Source organism: Lagopus leucura, unplaced genomic scaffold, assembly GCF_019238085.1.
Source record: "Lagopus leucura isolate 7727_CA_CO unplaced genomic scaffold, USGS_WTPT01 Super-Scaffold_100001, whole genome shotgun sequence".
NCBI lineage: Eukaryota > Metazoa > Chordata > Aves > Galliformes > Phasianidae > Lagopus > Lagopus leucura.
Genome location: NW_024962262.1, coordinates 83,943,747 through 83,970,664, shown reverse-complemented (window position 1 = coordinate 83,970,664; position 26,918 = coordinate 83,943,747). Strand labels below are relative to the sequence as shown.

Sequence of the window (26,918 nt, the reverse complement as noted above, 5' to 3'; positions counted from 1 at the left end):
TCCCAAAATATTGCATAGAAATCAAGGAACTCCTGCTTCTTAAATTACAGAAGCTGACCACAGTAAGATGCACACACTTGCACAAGGAAATGCGTTAGTTTGAACCTCCCGGAAGATTGTGCAATTTCTGTTTTATAATTGGGGGGACTGAGAATGTGCTCTTAGCTCAGCTGAGAAACAGTAAATGATTAATCTCAAGTAATTGGCTGGTTTTGCTTGTGTCCAAATCCAGTTTTTCAAGTGCATTGACAAGTGAAGTCTAATGAATCTTGTTGTGTCATTTTAAAGCACTGCAGCTCCTGATTTTTTTATTTTTATTTTTTTAATTAGTAGTTTCAGCAAACTGTTGCTGTATTTGAGTTGCCTTTGTGCAGTGTGGCACCTTATTACTTGAGTACTGCTTGAATTTACTGGCAGGAGCTCAAAAAAATTGCAGGATTCTGGTTTAGAAACATCAGGTCAAATCCTTTTTCACTGCTGTCCTCTGCTGCCTCTATGGTCCTAGCTGAGCTCCTAGTAAAGATAGAATGGAGTAATAAATTGGATTAGTAAAACCTTAACCTGATGCTGTGAGATATACCAACACTTCACTGTCACAGGTATTGGAGAGGCTAGAAAGGTGGGTCCAGGTGAACCTGATGAGGTTCAACACGGCAAAGTGCAGAGTTTTGCACTTGGGCCAGAGGAATCCAGGCATCCATACAAACTGGAAGGAGCAGTTCTTGAGAGCAGCCCTGTGGAGAAGGACCTGGGGGTCTTGATAGATGAAAAGCTTAACATGAGCCAGCAGTGTGCCCTTGCAGCTTGGAAGGCAAATGGAATCCTGAGCTCCATCAAAAGAGGGGTGGCCAGCAGGGACAGGGAGGTGCTTGTCCCCCTCTACTCTGCCCTTGTGAGGCCCCATCTGGAATACTGTGTCCAAGTGTGGAGCCCCCAGTACAAAAAAGACAGAGAGCTGTTGGAGAGGGTCCAGAGGAGAGCCACAAAGATGATCTGGGGACTGGAGCACCTCCCCTACAAAGACAGGCTGAGGGAGCTGGGCTTCTTCAGCCTGGAGAAAAGAAGGCTGCGGGGTGACCTCATTGCAGCCTTTCAGTACCTAAAGGGAGCCTACAAACAAGAGAGGAATCAACTCTTTGAAAGGGTTGATAACTGCAGGATGAGGGGAAATGGTTTTAAGTTGAGGGAGGGAAGATTTAGGTTGGATGTCAGGGGGAAGTTCTTAACAGAGAGAGTGGTGAAGTGCTGGAACAGGCTGCCCAGGAAGGTTGTGATGCCCCGTCCCTGGAGGTGTTCAAGGCCAGGTTGGACGGGACCCTGGGCAACCTGGTCTGGGGAGGTTGGTGGCCCTGCCTGTGGCAGGGAGGCTGGAGATTCATGATCCTTGAGGTCCCTTCCAACCCGAGCCATTCTGTGATTCTGTGATATTCACCTACTGTGGTTGTTGCTACCATAGTTCCTCTGTCTTGTATGAAATGCTCTGAGTTTGCAGATGTAAAAGGTGTAAAATCAATTTTAAGGACTACAACACATAACAATAGATTTAACTTGACTTTTCTGTGATACATATATAAATAACATTAAACCCAAAACACATTTTGTTGCTCACTTTCTTTCTTTCTTTCTCAAACATACTGGAGTTTCAGTTCTCAGAAATGCTTGAGAAATATTTCAAGAAAACTCATTCTCAAGATCTTCATTTATTTTCTTTCTTCTATTACAAATGTGCTGATGAGGCCTGGGTTTAAGTGCAATTTCGTATGAGTCTGCTTCCCTAGCTTCATTTTCTGTTGTGTACTAAGTGAATTAAATACCCCAGCTTTATTTTTGCACGTGTACTTAAATGTGCTATGTACAGTTTTTCAAAAATTTTGCTCTGTATCACATACAACAAAGACAGCACTAAGCTGTGCTCAGTCACTTATGAAACTGATCTTTCATTATGTTTAGGAAACTATTTTTATGATTAGCCTGTTGACTAAATATTTTATATAAGCAGTCTTCTGGGTTTTTTTTTTACCAGTGCTCTAAATTTTTCAGTCATTTTGGAAGCATTTCATGAATCTATTTTACAGCACCAGAATTTCCTTTGTCCTTAGGCATTTGTTGTTTGTGTAGGATTCTGAATGCATTGCTCCTGTTTCAGCTGAGACTGCTCTGTAGTAGTTGTTGAGAAGCAAATTGCAAAATCTGGCCTTCACTGCTTTTCTTTTGCAGATCACAAGGCCCAGTTGGATTTCAGTAAGTCGGTCTGAGAGTAGTTCACTCTGGTCATTAAACAGCTTCCTGTACTGTTTCTTGGTGAGCAGAACAGTCGATGCAGATTGACTTTTTCATTTTCATTAAGCAAGTGGAAATTTACTGGGAAATGTTTGTTTTTCACTTAGTGGTAGCTGATCACATTTTTTCAGATGCTTTTTAAAAAAAAATTAATTCACTGACAATCATATGAGAAACTTAGCAGCTCAAATATATATAAAACAAGCATTTTATAAAAAATCATAAAGATAATTCATAGCACGGGGTTGGAACTAGATGATCTTAAAGTTCCCTTCCAACTCAAACCATTCTATGATTCTATGATATTTCATATTTACAGTTTACATTACATATTTATTTTAATATGTTAGTCTCAGTACACATTCTTTTTTTTTTTTTTAAGTGAATGCAATATATAATTTTACTTACAAAATATATTACAGGTAGTTTAAATGTAAAAGGCCTTTGTTAAGTCATAAAGATACATAGTAACTTTTCCATTCACTGAGCTGAAGTTTTTAAGGCTAATAGAACAGCCAGTTATAAACACTTCATCTGCATTTATTAGAGATGTTTTGTTGTACTCACCCCTCCCACACTAATCAAATAGTGAAATTTTTAGTTCACATTAGCTGCCTCCTCTGGTAGAGCTGAGGGTTCTTGGTGCAGTCATTCTACTACTTTTCTATAAAACATGCACGCCTTTACCTCAGGGCTTTGTTCATTTGATTAAGAAAGTGTCTTGTTTTACTCTGCTATACTGCTCACAACACTCAGTGGAACTAGTGAGCTTTTTGTAAAGTAGTAGTCTTATTTGAGAATTCCAAATATTGATTCTTCCCATCAAGTCACCTTCTCAACAATCCTTCTCCTGGTAGTTTTATTCTACGTCAGTTTAGTGTATGAACAAGGTGAGTGAACTTTGGGAATTAGCTATTGCCAACTGTATCACAGCCTGATTAATGTATTTTTACATCTGAAAACAGGAACCTTCTCTTCTTTACAGTAGGATTTTAAAGATGTGAATCATTCCAAATAACATGTGCGCTATCTCTTGCGATATATCTTTCTACAAGCTGTGGCTTCTGAAGTGCCTGTTGCTAGTACAGTCTGTGGGCAGTAAGTTGTTCATAAATACCTTCAACATATCTGTTTTTTGTTCCTGTTCTGTATAGGTAAAAGCCAAGCAATATTAAATCTAACAGTTACATTATTTATGTCCTTTTCATTGGTAAACAAATGTGAAAGCAATCCATTATTGCTATGTGTAAAACGTTTGCTTTTCTACTGCTCCAAGGAAAGCCCTGGAGTTGTGGAACTGCCATGACCAGGTAGTGCCTGATCAGCATATTAGGAAACTACTGAAATCCTAGTAGTAGCTGGTATGAGATGTGTGTAATTGTTAACACTTCTCTGAATCTGAGTTCCAAAGCAGAATCATGTTCTTGATTCTTGAAATCATGAAAGATTTGCATTTATATTTAGAACTGAAAGTTAGGAGTGGTTATCAACAACAGAAGATCATAGAAACTCTTCTCTATACCCTAGTTAGCCAGGAGAGCTAACAATTGTACCTTCATTTCTTTTGAGCATGTTGGAAGCTGTTCTTGATGGAGTTTTCTAAACTACTCACCATAAACAGCTTCCTTTGAATAATACTTTGCATCAGCTTATAGACAACAAAAAAATCGTGAAGGTTTATTCTTGCATTTTTAGTGTTCAAACATTTGTAGTGCAGAAACAGTGCAAAACTGTTTATAATAACAATTTTTAACTGGAATGTAACCCAAAGTTAGCAACTGCTATTACTCTCCTATTCTACTTTCAGCATCTTCTCTTCTGCATGCCAACATTCAGCTGACCTATGATTAGTATCTATTTTCTTTAGAGATGCTGGGGTGTTTTTCATGCTGAACCTTTTTTTTTTTTTTTCTTTCTAACTCTTGTCCTGCAATTAGAGCAGTGAATTTTATGTGTAGTCTTGTAACTTTTAACCTGAGATTTTATGAGATGTATATCTTATAAATAGGAAGTGTTGTCACATGTGACCTTCAAACATCAGAACAGCTTCTCCACTTCTGAGAGCAGTTCTTTCCTCTCCCTTTGAAACTTAAACATAAAGCAGAAATAAAAGACAAGAGCTTATTGTTATTCTGTGTTGTTCTTATTTTAAGAAATGAGTGGATTTTTTGCTTGGTAACTCTGAGAGGCAATTTGCTGAGTAAGCCTTAAGAGGCAGCTACTATAATGCACTGATTAAAATCTTTTTAATAAAAGGTTTATCTGAATGACACAGAATTGTAGGAAGTGTAGTGATGATCATTCCACTTACTCATACCTGGGTTTCTAATCTGTTTAGTGGATTGGATTAACCAGATTTATGTCTTAAATTTATCAGTATTAAGCAGATGGCTGTGACACATACTCAAAGAAATGTGTATATAACAACACTGTTGTTATTTATAGCTTGTCAGGTATGCTGTTAGTTACATTAAAGGATACAGAGCTTCCTGACTCTCTGGCATTGGCATTGTTTTTGTAGTCATTTGGCTGCTGTTATCTCATTGAAGATGTCATCCTTCTGTCAGCAGTTCTTTGTAGGCTATTGGTGTAGCAAACTTCACTTGTTCTTTTGTAAGAGAAGTCATAGTAGATTTTGCAGTCCTTCTGGTATTGGTTAGCTTGGACAGTCTTCTTCTGAACAGGCAGCTTAATGAGGACTCGCAACTAGCTTGAAGTCAGTTTTTCTTCCCTTTTGTACCATTGTCTTCTCTGTTGATGTATTTCCCTTAAAAGTGAGTTGCTCAGTTGTACATCTTGTTTGCCTATTATCATGCATCCTAGTGTGAGATGTTCAAAGACTGAGACCTTAATAGTGGACGTGGGCATGAAAGTCTGTGTTGTTAAGCAGTACTGAATCTCAACTAGCATATGTCTGTTTTTCTTGACATCTTATATTGTCATACATTACACTACTAAAATAGAAGGAGATAAAAAATATTGTGAAAAGAAATGGTTACCTCATTACAGGCATTGCCATTTTTAATATAAAATAATGTACCAAAGCATTGTGAAGCTGGGGTGAATGAATATCAAAAAGTCATACAGTTATTGTTGGCAGTTAATATACAGAAAGTCAGAGTTATTGATATGCAGGTAGCTAGATGAGGCCTGAAATATCACAAATATTGTCACTGAAATGCTGCAGAATTATTCTTTAAAAAAAAAAAATGTTAACTCAAGCTCTCTGACATTTGCAACCTGCACCAAGAGCTTCTAATGAGCAAATAAGGTCACTTGAATGAGTCACTGGAGTGTGATTGCTGAAGGCAAAGATGCTGCTTTGCAGGCTGCTTTGAAGTGCAGTTATGTAACTGTCCCTGCCTATTAGAATTCAGTGTATATACACCAAATGAAGACAAAGAACTTAATTTAGGATCAGCCAAATGCCAAATTCTATCAAGGTAGTTCATACGTTAAGGTTAATATGTGTGAATAAGAAATATAGCCAACTAATGCATCTTGAAAAAGTTTGATCTGAGTAGCAAAAGCCATGTGTTTATAGCACCATGAATCTGTGTAATTATTAGGGCTGCACGTGCTATTTCTCAATTTCTATTTTTTTATGTGAAGAAAAGAAGAAAACATTTCTATGCTGATACTGGAATTCTACCTCATAAATTATGCTCTTTCAGAAGCCTCTTCATGAGAAACAGGCAGCTTGAGTTAACAAATTATTTCTGCCTAATTTGCTTCAGTTTGGAAATGGAAGAATAGTCAACATCTAGATCATCTGTCTCTAGTTCTGGTTGTAGATAAAATTTTGAATGTTAACAGGAAACCATTCATAAATTTCCTCTTTTTTTTTTTCTTTTTCTAATTTTGCCAAGACCTTTCTGTGGTGTAGTGGTTAATTTGATTCAAAGGCTTGTCTACAGTAAAACTTACCTCTCTTGAGAAAGATGATGGCTGAAAGGCGGCAGAAAAGGAAAAGGAAAGGAGCTTTGGTTTTCATTTAAGTTAATAATAGGAATTTGAAAATAACTTTCCTACTTCTGTAGTAAGATCTATTCCAGTGTGTTACTGTCTCTACTATTAGGATGGTTTCCTTATTGTGCAATTGAGTTCTGTTCAAATACATTTTAAACACTGTTTATTCTTGGTCCCATTTTTATGGAGAAGAGATTCTTTCTGTTTAGATGATACTGCTGTCACTTTTTTGATCTTCTCTTGTTAAAATTTTTCAACCGTTCCTCTGGAATCAGCTTTCTTGAACTTCATTGTCAAAACTGAGTCACAGTTCTGACAGTTCACCAAATCCACAGAGCTATAAAGATTCACGGTCTTGAGAAATTAAATTGTGTGATGTTTATGCCAATGTTTTTCAACCGTTTACTTCCTCTCATTTTGTACTATTCCCTACAGTTAAATAATTCTTATTCCTACTTTTGTAGCTTTTTGCATTTATGCCAGCTGAACTTCCCTCCTTTCACTCTGGACCGTTCTCAAATTTACTGCAGCTCTATGGCGAAATGGAAGCAAAAGTATATTTCACCATCTCCAAAATAATAGTAGATTTGTAACAAACGTATTACTAATATGGATAAAATGTGTGAATGGAAACATGTTTGTGAGATTACTGCCAGAGACAACAAAATAGAAGTTAAAAGAATGATGTGTATTGATAATGGAGATTGTTGTTCCCAGCAGCAGAACAAAGGAATCAGTTTTCTTATCAAGACAGCAGGGTAGATAAGTGTCACCATCTCTGTTGTGGCACAGCTGACTTGTCAGACAACCCTGCATCCTAACAGCAGTGGGATGGCAACAAGATTTAACATATGCTATTCCTTTTCCCATTAGCACAGTAGGAAAGCAGACACATTGCAAGTAAACAAGGATAAGCAGACAGTGAACAGCAATCTTTTCTAACGCTTACAGTCACTGCAGTGAGGAAAATTCCAAAGCAAAGAATAACAACTCAGAACAACTGTAATCTTCAGAGAATGTGAAAGACTTGTCCAATAGCTCCATCCTCATTATGAATCAGGAAGAACCTAAGAGATAGAATGAAGTGTTATTAACTGATGTTTCTTTAAGTGTTGTACACTTGTTGTGTACACTTGGACACGTGTGATTTGGTATAAGAGTGAGAAAAAATTGTGACAGAATGAATGTGGCTAAAAGCAACCTTCTTAAAGATTTCAAAAATAACCCTTTTTCCTTCCTTAAGTTTTCATGCTGACTTTTGTTAATGTCAAAAGTCTCCTTAAAAATTACTCTGTATTTATTTTCATTTTTTTTTAATAAGACTTGTTATCTTGCAACAAAATTAAATCAGCAGTTTATCTTCATAGTTATCAGCTGATATGATTTTATATACACCCATGTAAATTTGATATTTATATACATCCATGTAAATTTGATTGAAGCAAAAAGGTATAATACTTGTCCTCTTCCCCTTCAGTACTGCATCATTAGTTAACTTACAAATGGCTTCAGCTATCCTGTAAATATTCTGAGCTGATGATCGTCAAGCCAAGATGTTTAATTTTACTTGAAAACTCGTCTAAAAACTCTTTAATATGCTCTTCCTCAAAGTTGACACCTTAGCCCTCTCAAAAATTTGAAGTGGGTTTAGAGAAGGAAAACAGGTACCCTTTACTGTGAAATTATGCTAATTACCTGGTTTGTTATTGAAATTCAAGAACCATTAAAAACAAACAAAAAGGGATCCTACCAACTATGGGCTTTTTACAGTTCTTCTGGAAGCTTCTCTTATTTTCATCTTTCCTCATTCCATACATGTTGCATTTAAAAAAACGAGTTTTTGTTTTACTTAGTGTGTTTTATTACCAGCATATGATTTTGTCCCTTTAACATCCTTATTATTACGTGGATAATTCTTGATCTAGCTTGAAAATCTGCTTTCTGCTTTTTAGGATTTGAGGTGATTAAAAAGTTCATTGTTTAGTCTAATGATCTATGACTGTATTTATTTGTTTTGTTGTGCATTTTAGTAATTTATAAATTATGATTGTGGCCATAGCTTTTCTTTTACAAGATCAATTCGATGATACAATAATGATTTTCTGTTCTACAGCTGCTTTTCTTTCCTTTTTCATTTTGTTTCTTATCTTCGCTCTTTGTCGAGGAGTCTTCTTCAAATGGTAACATTTTGGCAGTGAAAATTGCTGCCAAGACAGCTTATCTGTTCTTGTTTTCTGTAAGTATTTTGCTTTAGCTCTTGTTCATTACTGTTGGCTTTGACTGCTCAAACCAGCTAATACTTTTTGCGTAATAGTCAGGTAACACCTTCACTGTCATCCTCATGATTTCTATATATCAGTGCTTTTTCCAACAGCTTTTCTGCATAATTTTGAAAAACAGAATGATGTTGTCTTCCCAGATATGTTTTGCTCTTGAATAGGGCATTGTTCCAGTCTAAAATCTAAGTTGGAGGAGGTTACAACCATGGTTCAACTTTATTAGCTACAAGTCTAATTGCAGGAATGTTGCTTTTCCAAACGGAAACTTTCCACAGTGCACACAGGCAAGCACGTGCTGAAACAGATTGCCCACAAGGTTGAGCAGGCTCAATCTTTAGAGTAACCTTTTTAATATCTTGCTAGACAAAGCCCTGAGCAACTTGGTCTAACCCTGTAGCTGACTTCCAGAGATTCTTTCCAACCTACATGTTTGATGATCCCAGTTTTCCTTTAGGCTGTCTTATGATGCTGTTTTCTACTCTCTTATGTGAGTGTAAAGTCCTGTGGTAAGTGGGGGCATCTCTCTTACCTAGATGAGCTGTTTTTTCTAATTAGCTTGCATCTATTTCACTTCCCTAAATAGCAGCTTTGTGTTATTTCTGTAAGCAGAGTTCTTAAAGATGAGTAAACATAAGTAAATAATTGGAACCAACTTAAATTTGGGAAAAGCGCTCTTGATCATGCCAGAGCACTCTCAAAATTGATTTTAAACAGATTGAAGTAATGAAATATCTAAATGGAACTAAAAATGAAATTACCAACAGAAGGGAAATCAACTTTTTACAGGGGTAGATAGTGGTAGCACAAAGAGGACTGGTTTCGAACTAAAGGAGGAAATATTTTTATTAGATGTCAGGGAGAAGTTTTTTCACAGAGAGTGGTGAGGTGCTGGCACACGCTGCCCAGAGAGGTTGTGGATGTCCCATCCCTGGAGGTGTTTAAGACCAGGTTGGATGGGGCACTGGGCAGCCTGATATAATGGTTGACCCAGCGGTTGGCAACCCTACCCACAATCAGGGGACTTGGAACTTGAGGATCCTTGAGATCCCTTCCAACCCAGGTCAATCTATGGTTCAACATGGAAAGGCGCTTGTGGTAGATTTCTTAATTTTTCAGGACTTCAGTTAACAAAAAACACATTGCTTTTGGAAGGGCTGTGTTGAATCTGGGATATTTTTCTTCGTTTATAAGCTTCTGAGTCAAATTCTGTATTTCACATCTTCAACCTTTATACATATAACTTGAATATTCGCATGTCATGGAAAGAATACTGAAGTATTTTCCTTTTAATTGTTTTTCTTCTCTAGGGAAAGTTTTGTGTATGCTTTTTGTACTATCTTACTAACTTAAGAATGCATACTCAGTTTCAAATTCTGTTAAACTGATTTAAAAACAAACAAATAAAAGACACAAAAAAACAGACCTACAGGTGGCATTCTTTGAGCACCAAAATGGTGTAGAACTGTAAATTGAAGCACAGTAAGGGTTGATGGATGAGATTTACTCCAAAAGTGTACTTCCAGGACTTCTGAAATGTTGAGGTTGATACGCCTTCTCATTCCCCTACATCTCATTATCTGATGATAATGAGAATCTGTCCACTTACAATGAGTAAGTATAAACATACAAGATAAAAGTTATTTGTGGTAAACAAAAAGGCACTTCTAAAGCATTGCACTTCAATTTTTTAATATAGGACTTCTCTAATTCTTTGTGTAGCCAGTTTTAGCTTTGGAGAAAGAGATAGCAACTTGCTCTAAGAACTGCCCTGAATTGAAGCCATTCTATTTTCATTTTTTCTTAGAATAACCCTGGGTTGTATCTTCAGGGTGAGTAAACAGGTACATACAGCCCTACTTGTTCTCACAATAAAACCACAGTGTTTCTCTTCTGCCTTTTGAGAAATTTAAGTAGAGAAAATTAGCATCGTGTCTTATCTGAACCACTGGCTGTATCTAAAGAAGAGAAAAATGTGCCAAAGTAAGTAAAAAAGCTATTTCAGATAATGGTGCATTTAAGAACATATGAACTTCTGGTAGTGATTGGTATCTGTGAAGGCTTCAGATGAAATGTGAAATCTGTGAACTTCATATTTCGCCTCTTGTAGTTTTTAATTTTGAATAGACAAATATTGAGAATCCGGGATAAGCTATTTTTGTTTTTATATTAAAATAGTAAAAGGAAATTTTGGTGCATCCATGTCAGATTTCTAATCCACACTTATAAGGGCTGCCTCTTATTTATTTCTGTGCTATTGGCTTAGAGTGACTTTTAATGAGCAAAGTTGGAAAGACATGTAGATTCAGCTTTTCAATGCTGAGTCATCCTACTGCTTTGTTAGTATATTCAGTCTGACCTAAGCATCCACTTATTATAATATTGAATTTAATTTAGATGTAGGCCACTTGTATGCTAGTTGCTAAAACAAGACAAAAGAGAAATGCTGGTACAATGCTTGGGGGTGGCTTTTGATATTTCAGATGGGCAAAAGTATTTTACCATACACTGAAGGTTAGATTGGTTGTAATATTTCCAACTTATTAAAGGTTTTTATTTGGATGTTTTTATCTTATGCAATCACTGTGTTCGTAGCTAATAAACTAATTGTACTAAAAAGCAGTTAAAAGCTTTGCATCAGACAGAGTCAGCCTTGATTTTCATCTGCTACACTTAAGGATGATTTTTTAAGTTGCTAAACATACCTTCATAAAAAAACTTCAGTACATCCAACTTGAATAGCACCCAAATTCTTTGTCTTTTCAGATGAGAGTGTTAGATAAATGTGTATGGAAACAGTGTCAACTTATTGCTGTTGTTCAGACTTTCTAATTTGATACGTCAAGTAACCTGTCGTGTAAGGAATCTCTCTAATAAGACTGCTAAGTATAATACAGAGGACTCAACTGTACTTAAAAACCTGTCATAGATCAAAAACATTCAAATAAAATTATGTGAATCGAACTAGACTATACAGAGAAGAACAGTTTCTTTATAAATATTCAGTAAATCTTACATCATTTTCCAGCTGGTCACTAGAAATTCCTTTCTGCTCTTCTGCAAAGTTCCTAATTATCTGGAGCCATCATCCCCACAATTAACACTGGTATTCTTTTTTCAATACTAAAGGTTGAGGAACAAAATACAAATTATTTCTTTTTATAGTGTGCCTTTACTTGGTGGTGCTTTATGTGTCATTAAGCATGCAAAAGATTAAATTAAAAATCTGTGTTAAAATATGTATTTCAAAATATCGTAAAAGCATGGTAATTCAGTAATTAATGTGGTATATAATGACAGACTTTCCATTTCCAGCTCAATCTGTACAAGAGTTCATTGCTTTTACTGTTCTACTTCACTGTAGTAGTTAGGAAATTTACAGTTAGAGAATCAAATTGAACAGAAATTGGGCTTTTTTGAATCAGGGTAGTATTTCCAGCATTCTGTCACTGAAACAAGAGACTTCACTGCAAAATGAAACGCTTCTGTTATGTGCTTAATTAAATTGCAAAACTGTTGTTTAATGTGTCTATGAAGGTAGCATTCTAAAACTTAAATGTTCAATTAATTAATTAATTTTCAAGATTCTGAAACGTGAATGCAACTTTTTTATAAGGTTTAAGTCGGAAGGGAAATGGTCTTGTTTACCAAACTAAATCTTCTTCCTTCTAATTTATGAAGATCTCAGAATGCTTCTGTCCCCATTTTTCAGGATTAACAGTAGTTCTGCCAAATAAGCTGTGTTGTGAGGTGTGGAGAGGCAGTGATTGCTAGAGAGAACTGCTAGACATACTTTGATAGTGTAGATTAAGGACACTGGATAATTTTTTTCAAATTAGTATAGCCATAACAATTGCATTTGCTGTAAGTAGCTTTAAAGGAATCATTAGAGATGTCAGGCCTTTCAGCAATGTTGATGAATTATTAAATTTAATGTATAATGTAGATCATAGTAGCAATGAGTGAAATGCTTGAGGGAGATGTTCCCCTGCCATGTTCATAAAATATACAATGGAATAGTAGCAGCCCTTGTTGATACTGGCTTTGGAAGGATACTGCAAAGTCGGAGCTGCAGTTTGTGGGTATGTTGTGCATGGCAAGAAATGACTGACGATTTGGGCGTGTTTATAAAATAAAGGAGAGGGAGTATATAGTGAGCATACAAGGCACTGAGAATTAAAGCTGATAATAAAGTAAAATTTTCCAACATTTTCTTAAAAGACACTTCTTTCAGAATTTCCACTTTGATTTATTTCCCATTTAACATAATTTTGACATAATACCTTAACAGTCTTTTTAAGTATAAAATCATTATGGATTCCGATGCTGCAGAATATGGAGGGCATCAAAGGTTGGACCACAATACAGAGTACTTTTCTGAAGAATATCCTCACAATTATCGACCTAATTCAGTTATGGTAAGAAAGATGTTGTATTATTAATCTGAATAATTGAATGATTTTAAAAGTCTTCAGACTTTTGAAAGTCTATTCCAGGAGTATTTCTGTGGTAGGTTTGTTTGCTTTTTAACATTCTGAAATTAGCCTGTGTATGAATACATAGGAGGTGATATTACAGTTTTATCATGGCTAATAATATTATCTGATTTTCTTTGGACATTACCTTTGCATTTGCATGTCATCTTGCACTGTCTTGCACTGCCACACGATATGCATGAAAACCTTCTAATGTACTTTTGAATTGCCTTTTTTAATATAAGCGTTTACTTTGTTTTCATGTCTGAAAAACTCCATCTTCATGCTTTCTTAGTGAATAAAGCTATAGAAACTAATTTTTCATTGCTTTCTTAAAATCATTTGCCTAACTTGACAAAGCCTTTATCCTCCTGTTTACAGAAAAACATAGAACAGACCATCTCTATTTGCATCAAGAATGTTTAGTCCTAATTGTTCTGAACAGTGAACAAAGAGTTTCCCTCAAATCACTTCAGATCAACTTCTAATCACTTTGCTTGTACAGTTGTATATACAATTTCTGTTAGCTGAGGTGGTGACTAATCAAAACCAAATCAGTGCCTATTGTCATTACTCTTGAAATCATAATCCCTTACCACAATTAATTTGTAAATCTACCATTTCCCATTCTTTCTATATGTATACGTATACATGTATGCATATACTATATATATATAAGTGCGTGTGTGTATATATATATATTACACACTTGTATGTATTTTCACTAGTTCAACAGATACTAAGATTCGAAATTGCTATGAACTGGTCAGGCTTCACTGGAAAAGTTCTGAGAATGCTTATGTTGCTGGCCACATTTTTATATCTAAACCATTTAAGTGTGTGAAAATATATCTCTATCACAGGTATATCTGTATACACTAAAATTGTATTATTTTTGTAATGTAACAGACTACAGATACGGAGTATCTATACTGGTATGTGTGTGACAGTCTTCTTCAGTGTCAGAATGGATAAATGATCTTCTGGTGTCACATTTCTTGTGAGATCCCAATTCCTGAGAGTTGTTGTACTTTTTAATCTCTGCCTGTCACGCTTTCTTTTACCCTCTTTTGTTACACTCAGAGTATTGACAATTCTTTTGTTGGCATGTTTTAAAATAGTTTTGTTACATTGTGCTTTTATTCTGCTTGGCCTGGAGGATCTTGGGAACATGCTGTTTTTTTAAAGTGTTTGTGTATGACAGTGCCCTTAGATACCCTTAGGTAAGTATCTGTTATCATAAGCACTCTAAGAAACTGAGGATCTAAAAGTCCAGTCCTGCAGGTTACACATCAAATTAATGCTCCCAGAATTCTTGCTTCCTGTGTCGAATTCAAGTATGATGCTTTAGTGATTAGAGAGCATTTTAATTAGCTGCCACTAACTTAACTTTTGCAAGCCAATTAACTGTAATTTAGAGTGTATATTTCACATAAGGGCTTTTAGATGATAAGTGCAAATCATTCAAGACAGAAAAAATACAACAAAACTTGAAGGTGCATCTTAACTAGGAGCATGTGGAAGATAAAGCATGTGACAAGCAAAGAAGCAAATGCATTTTTGCAGCATAAGCTGTGGCATGGCAATGGCACTTCTGAGTCAGATAGAAACCCATCAGAGTGGGTCATGACAACTTTCCTTTATGTCCTTCAGCAGTCCAATTCACAGACCAGCTTCAGCCAACACTCCAGAAGATGCCACAAGCGCCTCATAAAGGTAAAATGGTAGTAAGAAGACACAAAGCAAAAGTAATTGGGGGAAAAAAATGTGGAAAATCAGACCAAATCCAGCAAGATATAACACCAAGTAAGAAAGAACAAAAGTTATAGTAAATACTACTAGTTGGTATTTTACAAAAGAAACAAATGTTTTATCATAAGTAGAAATTTAGATCCCAGTTCTTAAATAATCCGTCATCCTTGAGAATTGTTTTAGTTCTGGTTTAACATTAAGAAGTCTAAGCAGATATCTTCCTCTCGATTTTTCTTTTTGATGGTACCACCCCAATGAACTCAGAAAAGGTTTTTTTATTTCACTTCAGCAATTATCTTATTGTTTGTACATAATGCATGTGACATAAGTGTCTAGTTTCAAAAATTTTAGTTCTCCCTTCACCACAAACACATTTTTTATAGTGAAAGATACACTTCCCTTAAGGTGTGCTAGATAAACACTGTCAGTAAAACATACCCACAGGACTATGACAAAATGAAATTACATGCAATAATTCTGCTGCTCAAGTCCAGCTTAAATAGTGCACAAACACATTATAGAAGTAGGAGATTAGACATGACACAATTCATTCTAGAAATATCACCTAATAAAAGAAATATTCAAAGTGACATTGCAAAATGAGAAGAAAAGAAATGTGACATACCTGGAGTGAAGAAAATTGAGTGAAGAGTAAACTTTGTAAGCACTACTCAGCACTGTGAAATTTTGCTGATAAATATATGGTAATTCAAGTTCTGTATGAAGCCAGATTTCAAGATCATCATGCATGCCTTGAAAATTCTGTAGGAAAATCAAAAGTATTCTTTGTAAATAATCTCATTTTTCTGTTTCGCTTCTTCCTCTGCTGCGGGTTGTTAACAATTGCATGAAATGCACATAACTTTTCATGTGATCAAACCTTCTTAAAACAAGCTGTTAACCTATTTGTCATTGTACAAAACAACTTTTAAACCATCGTATTTTTGTTTGTATTGCTGCCATGGAAAAAAAGGCTTTAATAGTCTTTTTTGAGCTATGTTTGTTGTGGATGCTTCATTTCTGGAGGCGTTTTAGGTCAGATTGGATGGAGCCCCGGGCAGCCTGATCTCATGGGTTGCAACCCGGCAGGGGGCAACCAGGTGACAGGGGGCTGGCACTAGGTGGTCTTTGAGGTCCCTTCCAACCGAAGCCATTCTATGTTTTATGAAAGATGTGTGCTTTTTCTATGCTTGCATAACCTTCTAGTTTTATATTGTCTTCACATTTCAAATTAACTGCTGCAGATGTGTTTCGACTCCTGTAAGATCCTGCTGCCCCTTTACATTTGTACCTTACCTGATTATCGTAGCTGGATATGAAACTTAGATTTGGGACAAGGAGAGGGTGGGGGAAGAAAAAAAATCTGTTTCTAATAACACTCATCATTCCAAATGTTTTATCAGGCATCTGACGTGATTGATTTATGTTGAAAATGTAATTAGATATCAAAGTGTGTGTTGTAGTAACTTAAGTATTTTTTTTTAATAAAAGTAGTAAGTAAGAAAGAAGTAAGGACTTGTACGGATGCACTGGGTTTTATACATGTTGCACCAACAGAACTGAGTAATAAGTAGTCTAAATGTAAAGTTGCAGACTATGTTATGTCATTGGCAAAGCAGTATGCAGTTAAAGTGTAATTGTTTAACACATTTCAGTTTTTATATATTCACTTTTCCTGTACTCATCAGTTCAATTAGCTAAACTAAAAATGGAAGCTCCCTTTCATTATATCGACTAATAATTATGTAGTTTATTCTAAGAATATCCTTATTGCTGGGTTGGACTTTTTAACCTTGACCTTAATATATAATACTCAGTGTCAAAGTGCAACTTCATGTCTCCATGAGTCTATTGACAAATTAAAAATATACACATAGATTGAAATGTTCTAAAAGCTTTTAGTGACCTTAGCTTTGAAAATAGTAATTTGAAAAACTTTCATGATAAGGATTTATGTGTTGAATTTTAAAAGAATGATGTAATCTTTAACTATTTTCTCCCTTAACATGCATAGATATACAGAATATTTGTATGTATTTTATACTGTATATTTGTTGTTAGAAAATTGACTGTTCTAACTAGGAAGATGAGATAGCAGCAAGATCTTGCTTCTTCGTGATTAAGATAAATCAACAATAAATTGATAAATTAGTTTGCTTGTATTCATTGATCGTTTCAATTCTTCAACAAACAAAAACTCAGAAACAAGTATAATTACTCCAAAGTTAATCTGTTATCCACTTTCATTCAGTCCTATTTTGTTGGACTGCATGTTTGAGTTTGTCAGGATTTAGTTGTCTTTTTGAAGTAACTTTTCTTAAGGAAGAGTGCAAAAGATAATAGAAACTTTGAGATAGAGCCTGGAGATCTTTTGCATAAATGAAGCAAGACAGAGAAATGATTTTCTGCATATTCATGCTTTGCTGTTGTAAATTGAAAAACAGATTGGAAGGCAGTGCTTCACATTATTTTAAGCATACCTTCCTTTTCATATGCAATATCTAGCAAAATAAAATCTGAAATATAAAGTTCTTTATAACAAGTTACAGTCAGAAAGGAAAAGCTATCATGTACCTTATTCATTGATGGTTAATTATATTCTCAGAATAGTGTCAGCGTCTGACAATTAGTAGTGATACAGAGACATGAGATTGTCCAAGGCCCTCATTTTAATTAAAAGTTTGGGAAAATGTTGGCACAGACTCCTGTGATATTGCCTTCTGCATCCACCAGCTGCAGTGTGCACTATCAAATATTTTTCTGCAGTGCCTGATCTAGCTCTGAGTTCCAGTAATTCTCCCATCTGCTGCAAAATGACCTTGAAATGATTTTTAGGACTTGATGTTTTCCAACCCTCAAAGTGGGATGAAGAGTAGTTCATTACGGTTCCAGCCAATTTCAGTTTTGCTTGCACCTGGTACAGAATCTATTCTGATGAATCTGAAAGTAGAAATGTAGTTTGTAGAATTTCTTGCACATGTGTTTTTGGGTTTGTTTGTTTGTTTGTTTCTTTGTTGTTTTTTTTCTTTTTTAAATATATATTTAGAGATTGCTATATATTGCAGCCCTCCTAAAATATCTAAGGTGAGCTTCATACTTAGAACTGCTGCTATTCACAAATACTTCCTGTATTTTCTACTTCTGTATTCTTAATTATTCTGGTCTCATGTTTCTTGAAATTATCCAGAAAAATAATAAAAACAAAACAAACAAACAAAAAAAAAAAAAGTAAGAAATAAGTATTTGAATACTGAAAAGCATTTTATGTATTCCTGTCAAATGGTCGGATGACCAGTTTCTTTTCCCTGTTTCCGCGATAGCCCACATAAACAGAGTATGATCTTGATAGAACACCATGTATGCAGGTGGAAAACAGGTTGCTTGAAAGAAATGTTTTCGTGTGCGTATTATATTGGCTATAATGTATTAGTGCTAGAAATTCTGATCTCTGTGAAATTTGCCTAATTGCAAACACTATGACTGCCTTGCATTTTAAATTGACAAGCAGTATGAAAAGGTCAAAGAGGAGGTAATAAAAAATATGTTGTATGTATTTGACTTACAAACATTTCTGTCCTCAATCATCATCTTTCTTAGCAATTCTACCTGTGAAGTCAATCACAACTATTCCACTTTATTCCCACTGAATACTCCATTGGGAGTAAAAAGACTTTCAATAACTTGATGACTAAACATCTGAAAATTAACTTTGTCGAAAACTTTTTTTCACAGCTGAGTCACCCTAGCTGTCCCTGGAGGATCTGATGTTCTCCTTTCTGCATATCCCACTCCCTCCATTAGTAAAGGCCTTATGAATCTCCTGATATGTTTTTTGATGGCTTCCTAAAATACCAGAGTTAGTATGACAGCACAGAGGGTACGAGGTCATAAGTAAGCAATTGGTATAAAAAACAAAGGTTCAGTTCATTGAGATATCCAAAGCCTTGACTAGCCTGATTTGACCTCATAGCTGGCCCTGCCTCTTGAGGCCCCTTCCAGTGTGAATGAGACTGTAATTCGGAAGGGGAGGAAGGACTTAGAAGGGCCTGTAGAATGGGCACAGAATGCTTGAAACAACATTCAGAGGATGATATGGTTGAAAGGTAGTCAAGAATTTGATTAGCTATGAATGTATTCTCCTTAATACTCTGTACTTTGAGTTTTCACATATATCCATGTTCGTCAAGTAAGCCTTGTGAAATGATGAAGAAGACATGAATGAAATAAAAATCTGTGATCAGAAAGGCAGGATATAAGATATAAGGATGTAAACCAAGCAGAAGCTGTTAATTGAAACTATATAATTCAGCAACAGTATATGAAAGGAAAAGCAAGACTAGAAAATACTTCTGTACCTCTCCTCATTGGTGTGTAGAAAAACAAGAAAAATGGCATTTCTCTATGATTTCTTTTAATATAAATGTCTGTATTTCCTGTTGTGCTTTGAATCAAGATGCTTTTGTATACTGTTACGTGATCTGAACTAGACAGACATTTTGAAGTTGGCAATTGGGGCACAAGGAGGTGAACAAGGAGGTAAGAAAGACTTCCAGAAGTCATTTCTCAGTGTCCACATCTCCTGACTTTTAAGAGATGCACTTAGGATAAAAAAGCCTGGGAAAAGGAGATCAAGTTTTTAACTGTTGTGACCAGCATCATGAAGAATAATGCAGTAAGCATGGTGAGAAAGAAACCAGGGATGTTGCTGCTGATAGTTCTACTGAGCTAAAATGGGAAAAACAGTTGTTTTTAAATCTTCTTTTATCATTATTTCTGTAGCTAAATAAAGGTTAAGGATGTAAGCTAGTATAATGTAGTAATACTTCACATTAAATTGTCTGTCTTGAGGTGGTTTTTTTTTTTTTCTTAGAACTTCCCTTAACAATAAGTCAGTTATCACTTCTAAAGTGACTTTTGTTTTCATAATTGTTAATTGGGAGTCAACACCTCAGTAACTGTTCTATGTCATAAATCATAAATCACAAGAACACATATGCTGAACACAGCAATAAAAAATGAAGAGCCACTTGGCAAACTTTATTACATGTGAAAAATAAGGGAATAAGGCAGGTAATGAAGGAATATTAAAGCAAGGTGTAGACTATTAAGAGCAAAATCAGAGAGGTCAAAACCTAGTTTGAGTTAAAAACTAGTTAGAGATATAAAGGATGGCAAGAAAGGAGTTTTACAAGTGTGCAGAAAGTGTACAAATACCAGAAGAGATCAAGAAAAAAATGCAAGATCCTTGAGAAGAGGAGGAGTTATGTTTTTTTGTTGTTTTTAAACCTCAGCCTCTGAGGGTAAAGCCTGTTTTCCAACTCTTTTGTGTACCAGTACACTATCAAAAAGAATGTAGCAGCAGCAGAGCAGTAGGTTAGGGACACCTTAACGAGGCTGGATAAATGGGATATATGCAGAGATTTGGAAAGATTTCGCTGGCATGGTTGCAAGGCTGAAATCATCTGTGAAAAATCATAGTGTCCAGGGGAAATTTTTGGAAACTGAAGAAAGGTTGTAGTAAAAGCAAGAAAAGAAACCTGATGGATCTGGAGGCCAGTGAGCCTTCCCTGCTCAGTCTCTTAGGAGATCATGGACCATATCCCTTTGGAAGGGGATAGGTATGAGTTGATCAGAAGGACAGCTCAGATTTAGTAAATACAAAACATACCTGATAACCTGGTTGTTTTCTCTGATGAAATATCTAGCTACGTGCATGAGGCTACTACAGTCAATGTTGTAATGTTTAAACTTTGTCTCCTGCAAGGGAAGTACAAGCTGAATGGGAAGATTGTTACGCACATTGAAATCTGGTTGGGCTGCTGCACTTTTAGTAGTCGGAGGTTCAATGTCCAGGTATTGACTGATAGGAAGAAGACTGCTGTAGCAATTACTGCAGGGCTGGTGCTGTTTGATGGAGTCTTTAACAGTAACAAAGCACATCCCCAGCAGATTTGTAGACGACACTGAATTAGGGTCAGTCATTGATAAATTGAATGTTAGAGGTCCAATCCAGATGCGTCTTAATAAATCTGAAGATTTAGCCAATAGAAAAATCAATGAGAAAAAGATCAGGAGAAGACTCCCATGTACTAGTAAAGATTAAAAAACCAGTATGCTGAGTAGGAGACCTCATAAGAACTGTTGTTTATGCTGGATATCAGATTGAATTGATTGGACTTTGTCACAGAGACCTATCATAAAATGCCAGATCTCATCTTCATTAATGAATTTCATTGTGTTGGAGTAGTTGTTAAAATACTTTAATATAACTTGGACAGTCTTAAAAACAAGTGAACAAAAAATATACATAATGGCTTACCTAGAAAATACAGAAAGAAACATGGTTGCCATTTTCTTCAGTATTTAAAGAAGATAGAACTGAGTAGTACAGGAGAAGCATGGATGTATGTGTCTGGGGATGATGGCCTTTTATTGTATGCTGTTGCAAATTTATTTTTCTACAATATGGAGTACTATATGTATGTGTTTTGATATGATCAGAACAATGGATTAAAATACAGTAAGCAAACAGTTCTTGATCTAAATTGGATAGAGAAATTAAAATGTATGTATTGTCACTAATTAAGGCATGCTTTTATTTGCTTTTAGCTAGGATTTATCTATTCTTTATATGTTAAAATGTATCTGGACTTAAATACAATCAGATGCTTGCATTTCAGTTTATCCTGTCAGTAATGGATTTCTTTCTTTTTTTTTTTTTAATTTTTATTTTTTTAACTGTACCATTTGATGGCAAATTCTAGCATGGGCAGAAAATATGCAAAATGCTATCTCCTATTAAATGTTATTGAATTATATGAATTACAAATTCAAGACGGAGCAGGGTTGTAGTAAATTACTTAGAGACCAATAATCTAGATAATTTAAGTTTCTTGTCAGCTTTTCCAGTGCACTGATTTTATAATTTTTTTTGTTCACATGTCACTATTTCTACCATAGTTCTTTTGTTCTTTTTTTTTTTTTTTTTTTTTTTTTTAATTTATATCCTGACTTTACAGAATTATTTAAGGTTCAAGAACTTTTATACGCTACTAATTAGGCAGGATGCTGTGATCCACATGGAGGTAGGTGTGAAAGATAGACTAACTTGATCGTATACTTAAAATTTTTACCCTTCATAAATGAGTCTTTCAAAACAGAAATAATACTAAGTTTGGAATTTTCTCTTCCACTTCCCTTCTTCAAAGGAGAGATCCAAATTGTATTCTGACAAAGGCTAAGAAATGCAGCTCATATGTCAACGGGTGAATGAAATTGCACACAGTCCCCCAACCTTAGACCCATTCTACTTAATGTCTTCATTACAAATACACTTCACTATACAGAGTAATTTTATAGTTTTGACAAAGCAGTCGAGATTTTCCAGTAAATTCAGAAAATATTATGAAGTACTCCAATAAACCATTGAACAATCTGAAGACATAAACTTATTAACTGTTGGAAGACAGTATGTGAATTGAGGTCGTATTGTATTTTCATGTTTTAATAGCTGTCTTCTCTACTAACCTATGTTTTCTAAACAACAAGTTCAGTAATTACAGATATGATGGCTCTTAGTCTGGACAGAGAAGGAGTGTGTATGACTAGGAGGAAATCAGGAAAAGAATAGAGAAAATAAAGCGAAATGTGTGGGGATGTGTTTTTACACAAGTGGTAGTTAAACGTGTCAAAAGAAAAGAAGAGGCTGGGGAAGCTTTGGAGATTGAGTGCCAGAAGTGGGCAGAGTAAAAAGTTAGAAATCTGGACTGGGAAAGATGAAAGTTTTGCTGGATCCTGAGTGAATAATCTTTCTGATTTCACCTCATGAAAAATGGGCAATCTTTCCAACCTCTTTGGTCACATTTTTTTTTAACATTCCCTTCACCCAGATGTTCTGAATTCTTTTAAAACAAAGTAACAGGAATTATCTAATGCTTGTGTAATATTGCTTTTTTAAAAAATTGTATTCCTACCAGTGGAATGAATACTTAATGTACAATTGAGAGTATTCCTTGCTCATGCCCTAGTGGTTTTCTTATTTCTTATAGTTTTGTGTAGGCCTTAGAGGCAATTACACTGATAAATGATATAAGTTGATCAGACTAGGAAGCAATGTCATAGCTGATTTTTCTGTTTTAGTAAAAAGACCACCAAGTCAATAAACATTAGAACCTATGTTTAATTTTCCAAGGTATGGAAATGTTTGACTAAAGGAATAAGCTTGCAATTGAATCTCTTCCTGACAAGCAGAAAAACAAGCAGAAAATTCTTATCAATCTAAATATAATATATTACTCAAATTCCAAAATTGTACCTAAAACCAGTTCTAAAATTTTGATTGACATTGTACTGGTGGAGTGATTCCACAATGCTCTTAGATTCTCATTTGGTGCAAGTTGACTTTATAGGCACTGAGATAATACATTTCTCCTAAGATCTGTTATATTATTGACCTGGCTATAACGGAATTGATATGTCCTCTATTAATGTCAGTCTTTGTTGGCTTAACCAAAGTAACTTCTTAAGAATATTTTCTTAGAAAAATTATTCCCTTTAGCTCCTTTCCATTTTCATCGTATCAACTCAGAGTGCTGAATTTCTCAATACACAATTTAAAAATCTTGGCATTATCTATACATTCTGAGCTAGTTCATTAAGTATTTCCTCCCCTGAAAAGTGGAGCTATTTATCACTGAAACCTTAGGGGAAATCATTATGTTCACTGCCTTTCAAGAAGTGCTGGACATGGCTCTGTCTGATTCAATGAAGATCAGCTGTTCTTTTCTTTTTTCTCCTTTTCTTAAAGCTCTTTGCTCTATTCCTTCATTCTGTTTTTGAAAACTATGAAAGCCTTTCATGCCATCAAGCTCTAGTTTGCAGATAACATAGTTGAAATTGTGGGGTATTAGATATTCCACAGGGATGGAGAGTAGTCTAAAGGAGGATGTTGTCAGAATGAAGCCGATAATCTTCAATCTTGTGTTACCTTTTATAATTGCATTTTTATTGACTTGTTCAGCAAACACATTCATACACTTGACAATTGATGGAGTACCATATATCAAGGTAATTGGTAGGTAGTGCATATCAGTCTCGTTTTCAGATTGTGATTCTACTTTGCTTAGAAGAAATGTCATGTAAAATATATTGCCACAAGCTCTTTTGTGATCTATGAGAAGTCTTTTGATTATATGCATATCTTTCTCATGGTAATCAGATAAAAAAGGGTAAAACAAAATGCAGTAGTGTAATGGCTAATATGCATCTATATCTAGTTTTTTGAGTAATTTTTAGCAACTGGCACTGAAATTCCATAGATGCCAAGATGGAGAAGAATGCAATGCTGTGTCATAATGCTGTTACTTACCTGTATGAAATGATATCATATGCCTTGAGGACTCTTTACTTCACAGCGGAGGAGTGTTCGAATGTTGTTGTAAAACTTTCTCATTTGTCATTGTATAGTCTATTGACCTAGATGTCTTCAAGTATTATAAATTGGACTTTGGAAGTCATATGAGGCCCTCTACTGGTAGCCATTTTAAATCTTTCAAAGCAATATTTATAAAAAGAGAAGAGAGGAGAGATTGCAATTAAGATGTCTTTTAAACTTTTATATTATCTTGTATAACTCAAGTACTGGAACTAAGCAGCCAGTCACATTTAAAATACAATTAGAATAACCTACAAGATCGCAAAAATGAGAAATATTGAATTGCTAAGTATTACATGTGTTTTTTCATATACTGTTTTTTTTTTTTTTAAGAAAATGAATCCTGTGACGTTCATGGATTTTTCCTTGTTCTTATCATCTTTTTACTAGGTGTACATTCCAAGCAGAGTGGCTATTGTGCTTCAGAATATGGATGTCCCACGTTGAAGATCTCTGTACCTATCACTGAAGAAGCAAGTGATAGAAGTGCTGATACACTGTACTACTAAGTGTAACAAAACTAGTTCTATTGAATCTTTCTGAAGCTGAATCTAGTAATATTAACATTTTTAAAATGCAAGATTAATATTCACGTGCAAATGCAGAGGTTTGTGCTTGTTAGAACCTATTTTGAAGAAATGTTAAGGAAGAGAAAGAATGTTATCATTTTGGTAATAAAAATTTTCACTAGCAATACTTCAAAACAGCAGGTCTTCTCAATAAAATGTTGTTTACAGGATTTTATGAGGAATAACATTATTACCAAAAGTGATCCTGCTCCAATGTTTGTAATTTCTTGAAATCTTTTTCAAAAAGTGAATTAAAATGCTCATTGTATGTAAATGCTGCTTATTAATAGTTTTGGTTTGCTTAAATGAAACAAAGGTTTTTGGCTGAAAGGCAGCCTTAAGGATACGTGGGACCTAATTGGAGGCTCCTCTTCTGCAATGAGTTCTAACATGCAATTTAAGACATTTGCCCAAATTAATGAGAAGATCCTTAAGAGTGTTGTACTCCATTTTTTAATTTGATTTAAATTGCTAAAAAGTGCTTAAGAACCAAGTGGGCAGACAACTCACTGCCGATGTGCTGATGGCACTGGGTTGCTTACTTGTTCTCCATCAAATCACTTAGTCTGTGCACTTCACTTACTACAGCTGAAAAAAAAAAAAAAAAAAAAAAAAGATACTTAACTGTTTTATTTACACTGCTAAGGTCTTCACTAAGAAGAATGTTACACTGGAGAATGTTCTAAATACACGATTCATCTTAATGCTTTAATTTCAGTGATGTTAGGACGTTGTTATACTGATTTCACCATTTCCAGAAGCTGCCTTTCAGCTTGGAATATGAGCTTCTTCTTGCACTTTCGTAACTTCTAAAATGTTTATGTTTTGACAGAAAGCTGTCTCAAAATACAGTAATCAAGGTTTTTTTGGTTTTTTTTTGTTTGTTTGTTTTCAATAAAATCAAGATAGTTAATTATTGGAATGCTGCTAAGATTATTCAAGAGAATTCTTTAATAAGTAGAACTTTTCTTTTTGTAAGGATTAAGATTCTTTATATTTGAAAATGTATTGAGGAATACTATGAAAAATTAATACCGAAGTAATGAAATGGACTTTATTTTGTTCCACTTGTTCATATTAGAATGGGGTATGAAGTGAATGTCTCTTATACAAGTCTGAATTTTGTGACTTTAAATTGGCCAAAAAGGAAGATGCCTGTAACCATTTCAAAAAGTTCTTTTTTCTTTGTTTCTTGTTTTTTACCCAGCTTCCTACATAAACCATTGTGTAAATTACTGAAAAATTGTGCCAGCACTGAAAGTCTTTCACCGTTCTTGAAATGCTTACTTGCATTTCTATATAGCGTACTTCTTAAGCTAAATAAAGTACATGATGGAATTTTGCAGCATGATAGAAAAGAGTCTTTTAGTAGTGTTTACAACAAAGGGATTTTATGAACATCCCTAGTCTGCTATATTCGTTGTGACAGAGAATTCTGTATTGTGGTGGAGTACTACAATATTGTCTACTATCATGCTTCATTTTCTGCTATACCAGTTTGATCACTGCTTGGTAGTGAGCTAATAAAAGCATTTCTATACTGAAACTTTGAAATAAAGTCTTTAAAAGAGAATACATTGAACTATTTTAGCAACTGGAACTGATTATCTTTTTTTTTTTTTTTTTTTCAAATTGTTTTCCTTGTATTGAAATAATAAGGAACTTCTTATTAGAAGTATGATGTATGCTATATTTACATTATTTTATTTAGTAGGTGTTCAGTAGGTGGGGTGTTGCTTTATTGTTTTTATTGACACCAGTTCCAGGTTTCCAAAAGTAATGGAAGGCAAGTCCCCTTGTCAAAACTTTTTTCAAGAGAAGGAATAAATGTGTGACATGAAGGAAAAAACTGTAAAATTATATGCAAATAAACTGAGGAGAATAAAACAAATGCATATATGGTTTCATTGTTTGTACTGTGAAAAGATTGTGTGGTAGTCCTAACACTGGATAGACCAATATCAAATACTGTCTTGGAATCAGTAACTTATCTTGGTCAGAAACGATCTAGGGAGAATAGTGGATTGTTTGACATACATATATCACTCTTCTGCAGTAATAGACTTAATAAAAGCAAACTACAAGATTTCCAAGGTAGGCATGTAAATATGGGAAGCATAATAATTAGGGAATTTTTGGAGTCCTTGTGTACATTCAGCCCCCT

General features: G+C 34.9%; 1 protein-coding gene across 3 annotated transcripts in view; it reads left to right on the top strand.

The window, feature by feature from the left end:
• GBE1 (1,4-alpha-glucan branching enzyme 1) overlaps nt 1–26,661 on the top strand; it is a 146,575-nt gene extending 119,914 nt beyond the window's left edge. Inside the window, exons 15-17 of one of the 3 annotated variants that reach the window (XM_042868506.1) lie at nt 12,826–12,943; nt 14,657–14,716; nt 24,576–26,661. In XM_042868506.1, the coding sequence (XP_042724440.1) occupies nt 12,826–12,943; nt 14,657–14,716; nt 24,576–24,632 (235 nt within the window). In that variant the 3' untranslated portion in view covers nt 24,633–26,661. Of the gene's footprint in view, nt 1–12,825; nt 12,944–14,653; nt 14,717–24,575 lie in introns of all 3 variants that reach the window. The other 2 variants (XM_042868505.1, XM_042868507.1) reach the window with 2 other exon arrangements.
• The last annotated feature ends 257 nt before the right edge of the window (nt 26,662–26,918 follow it).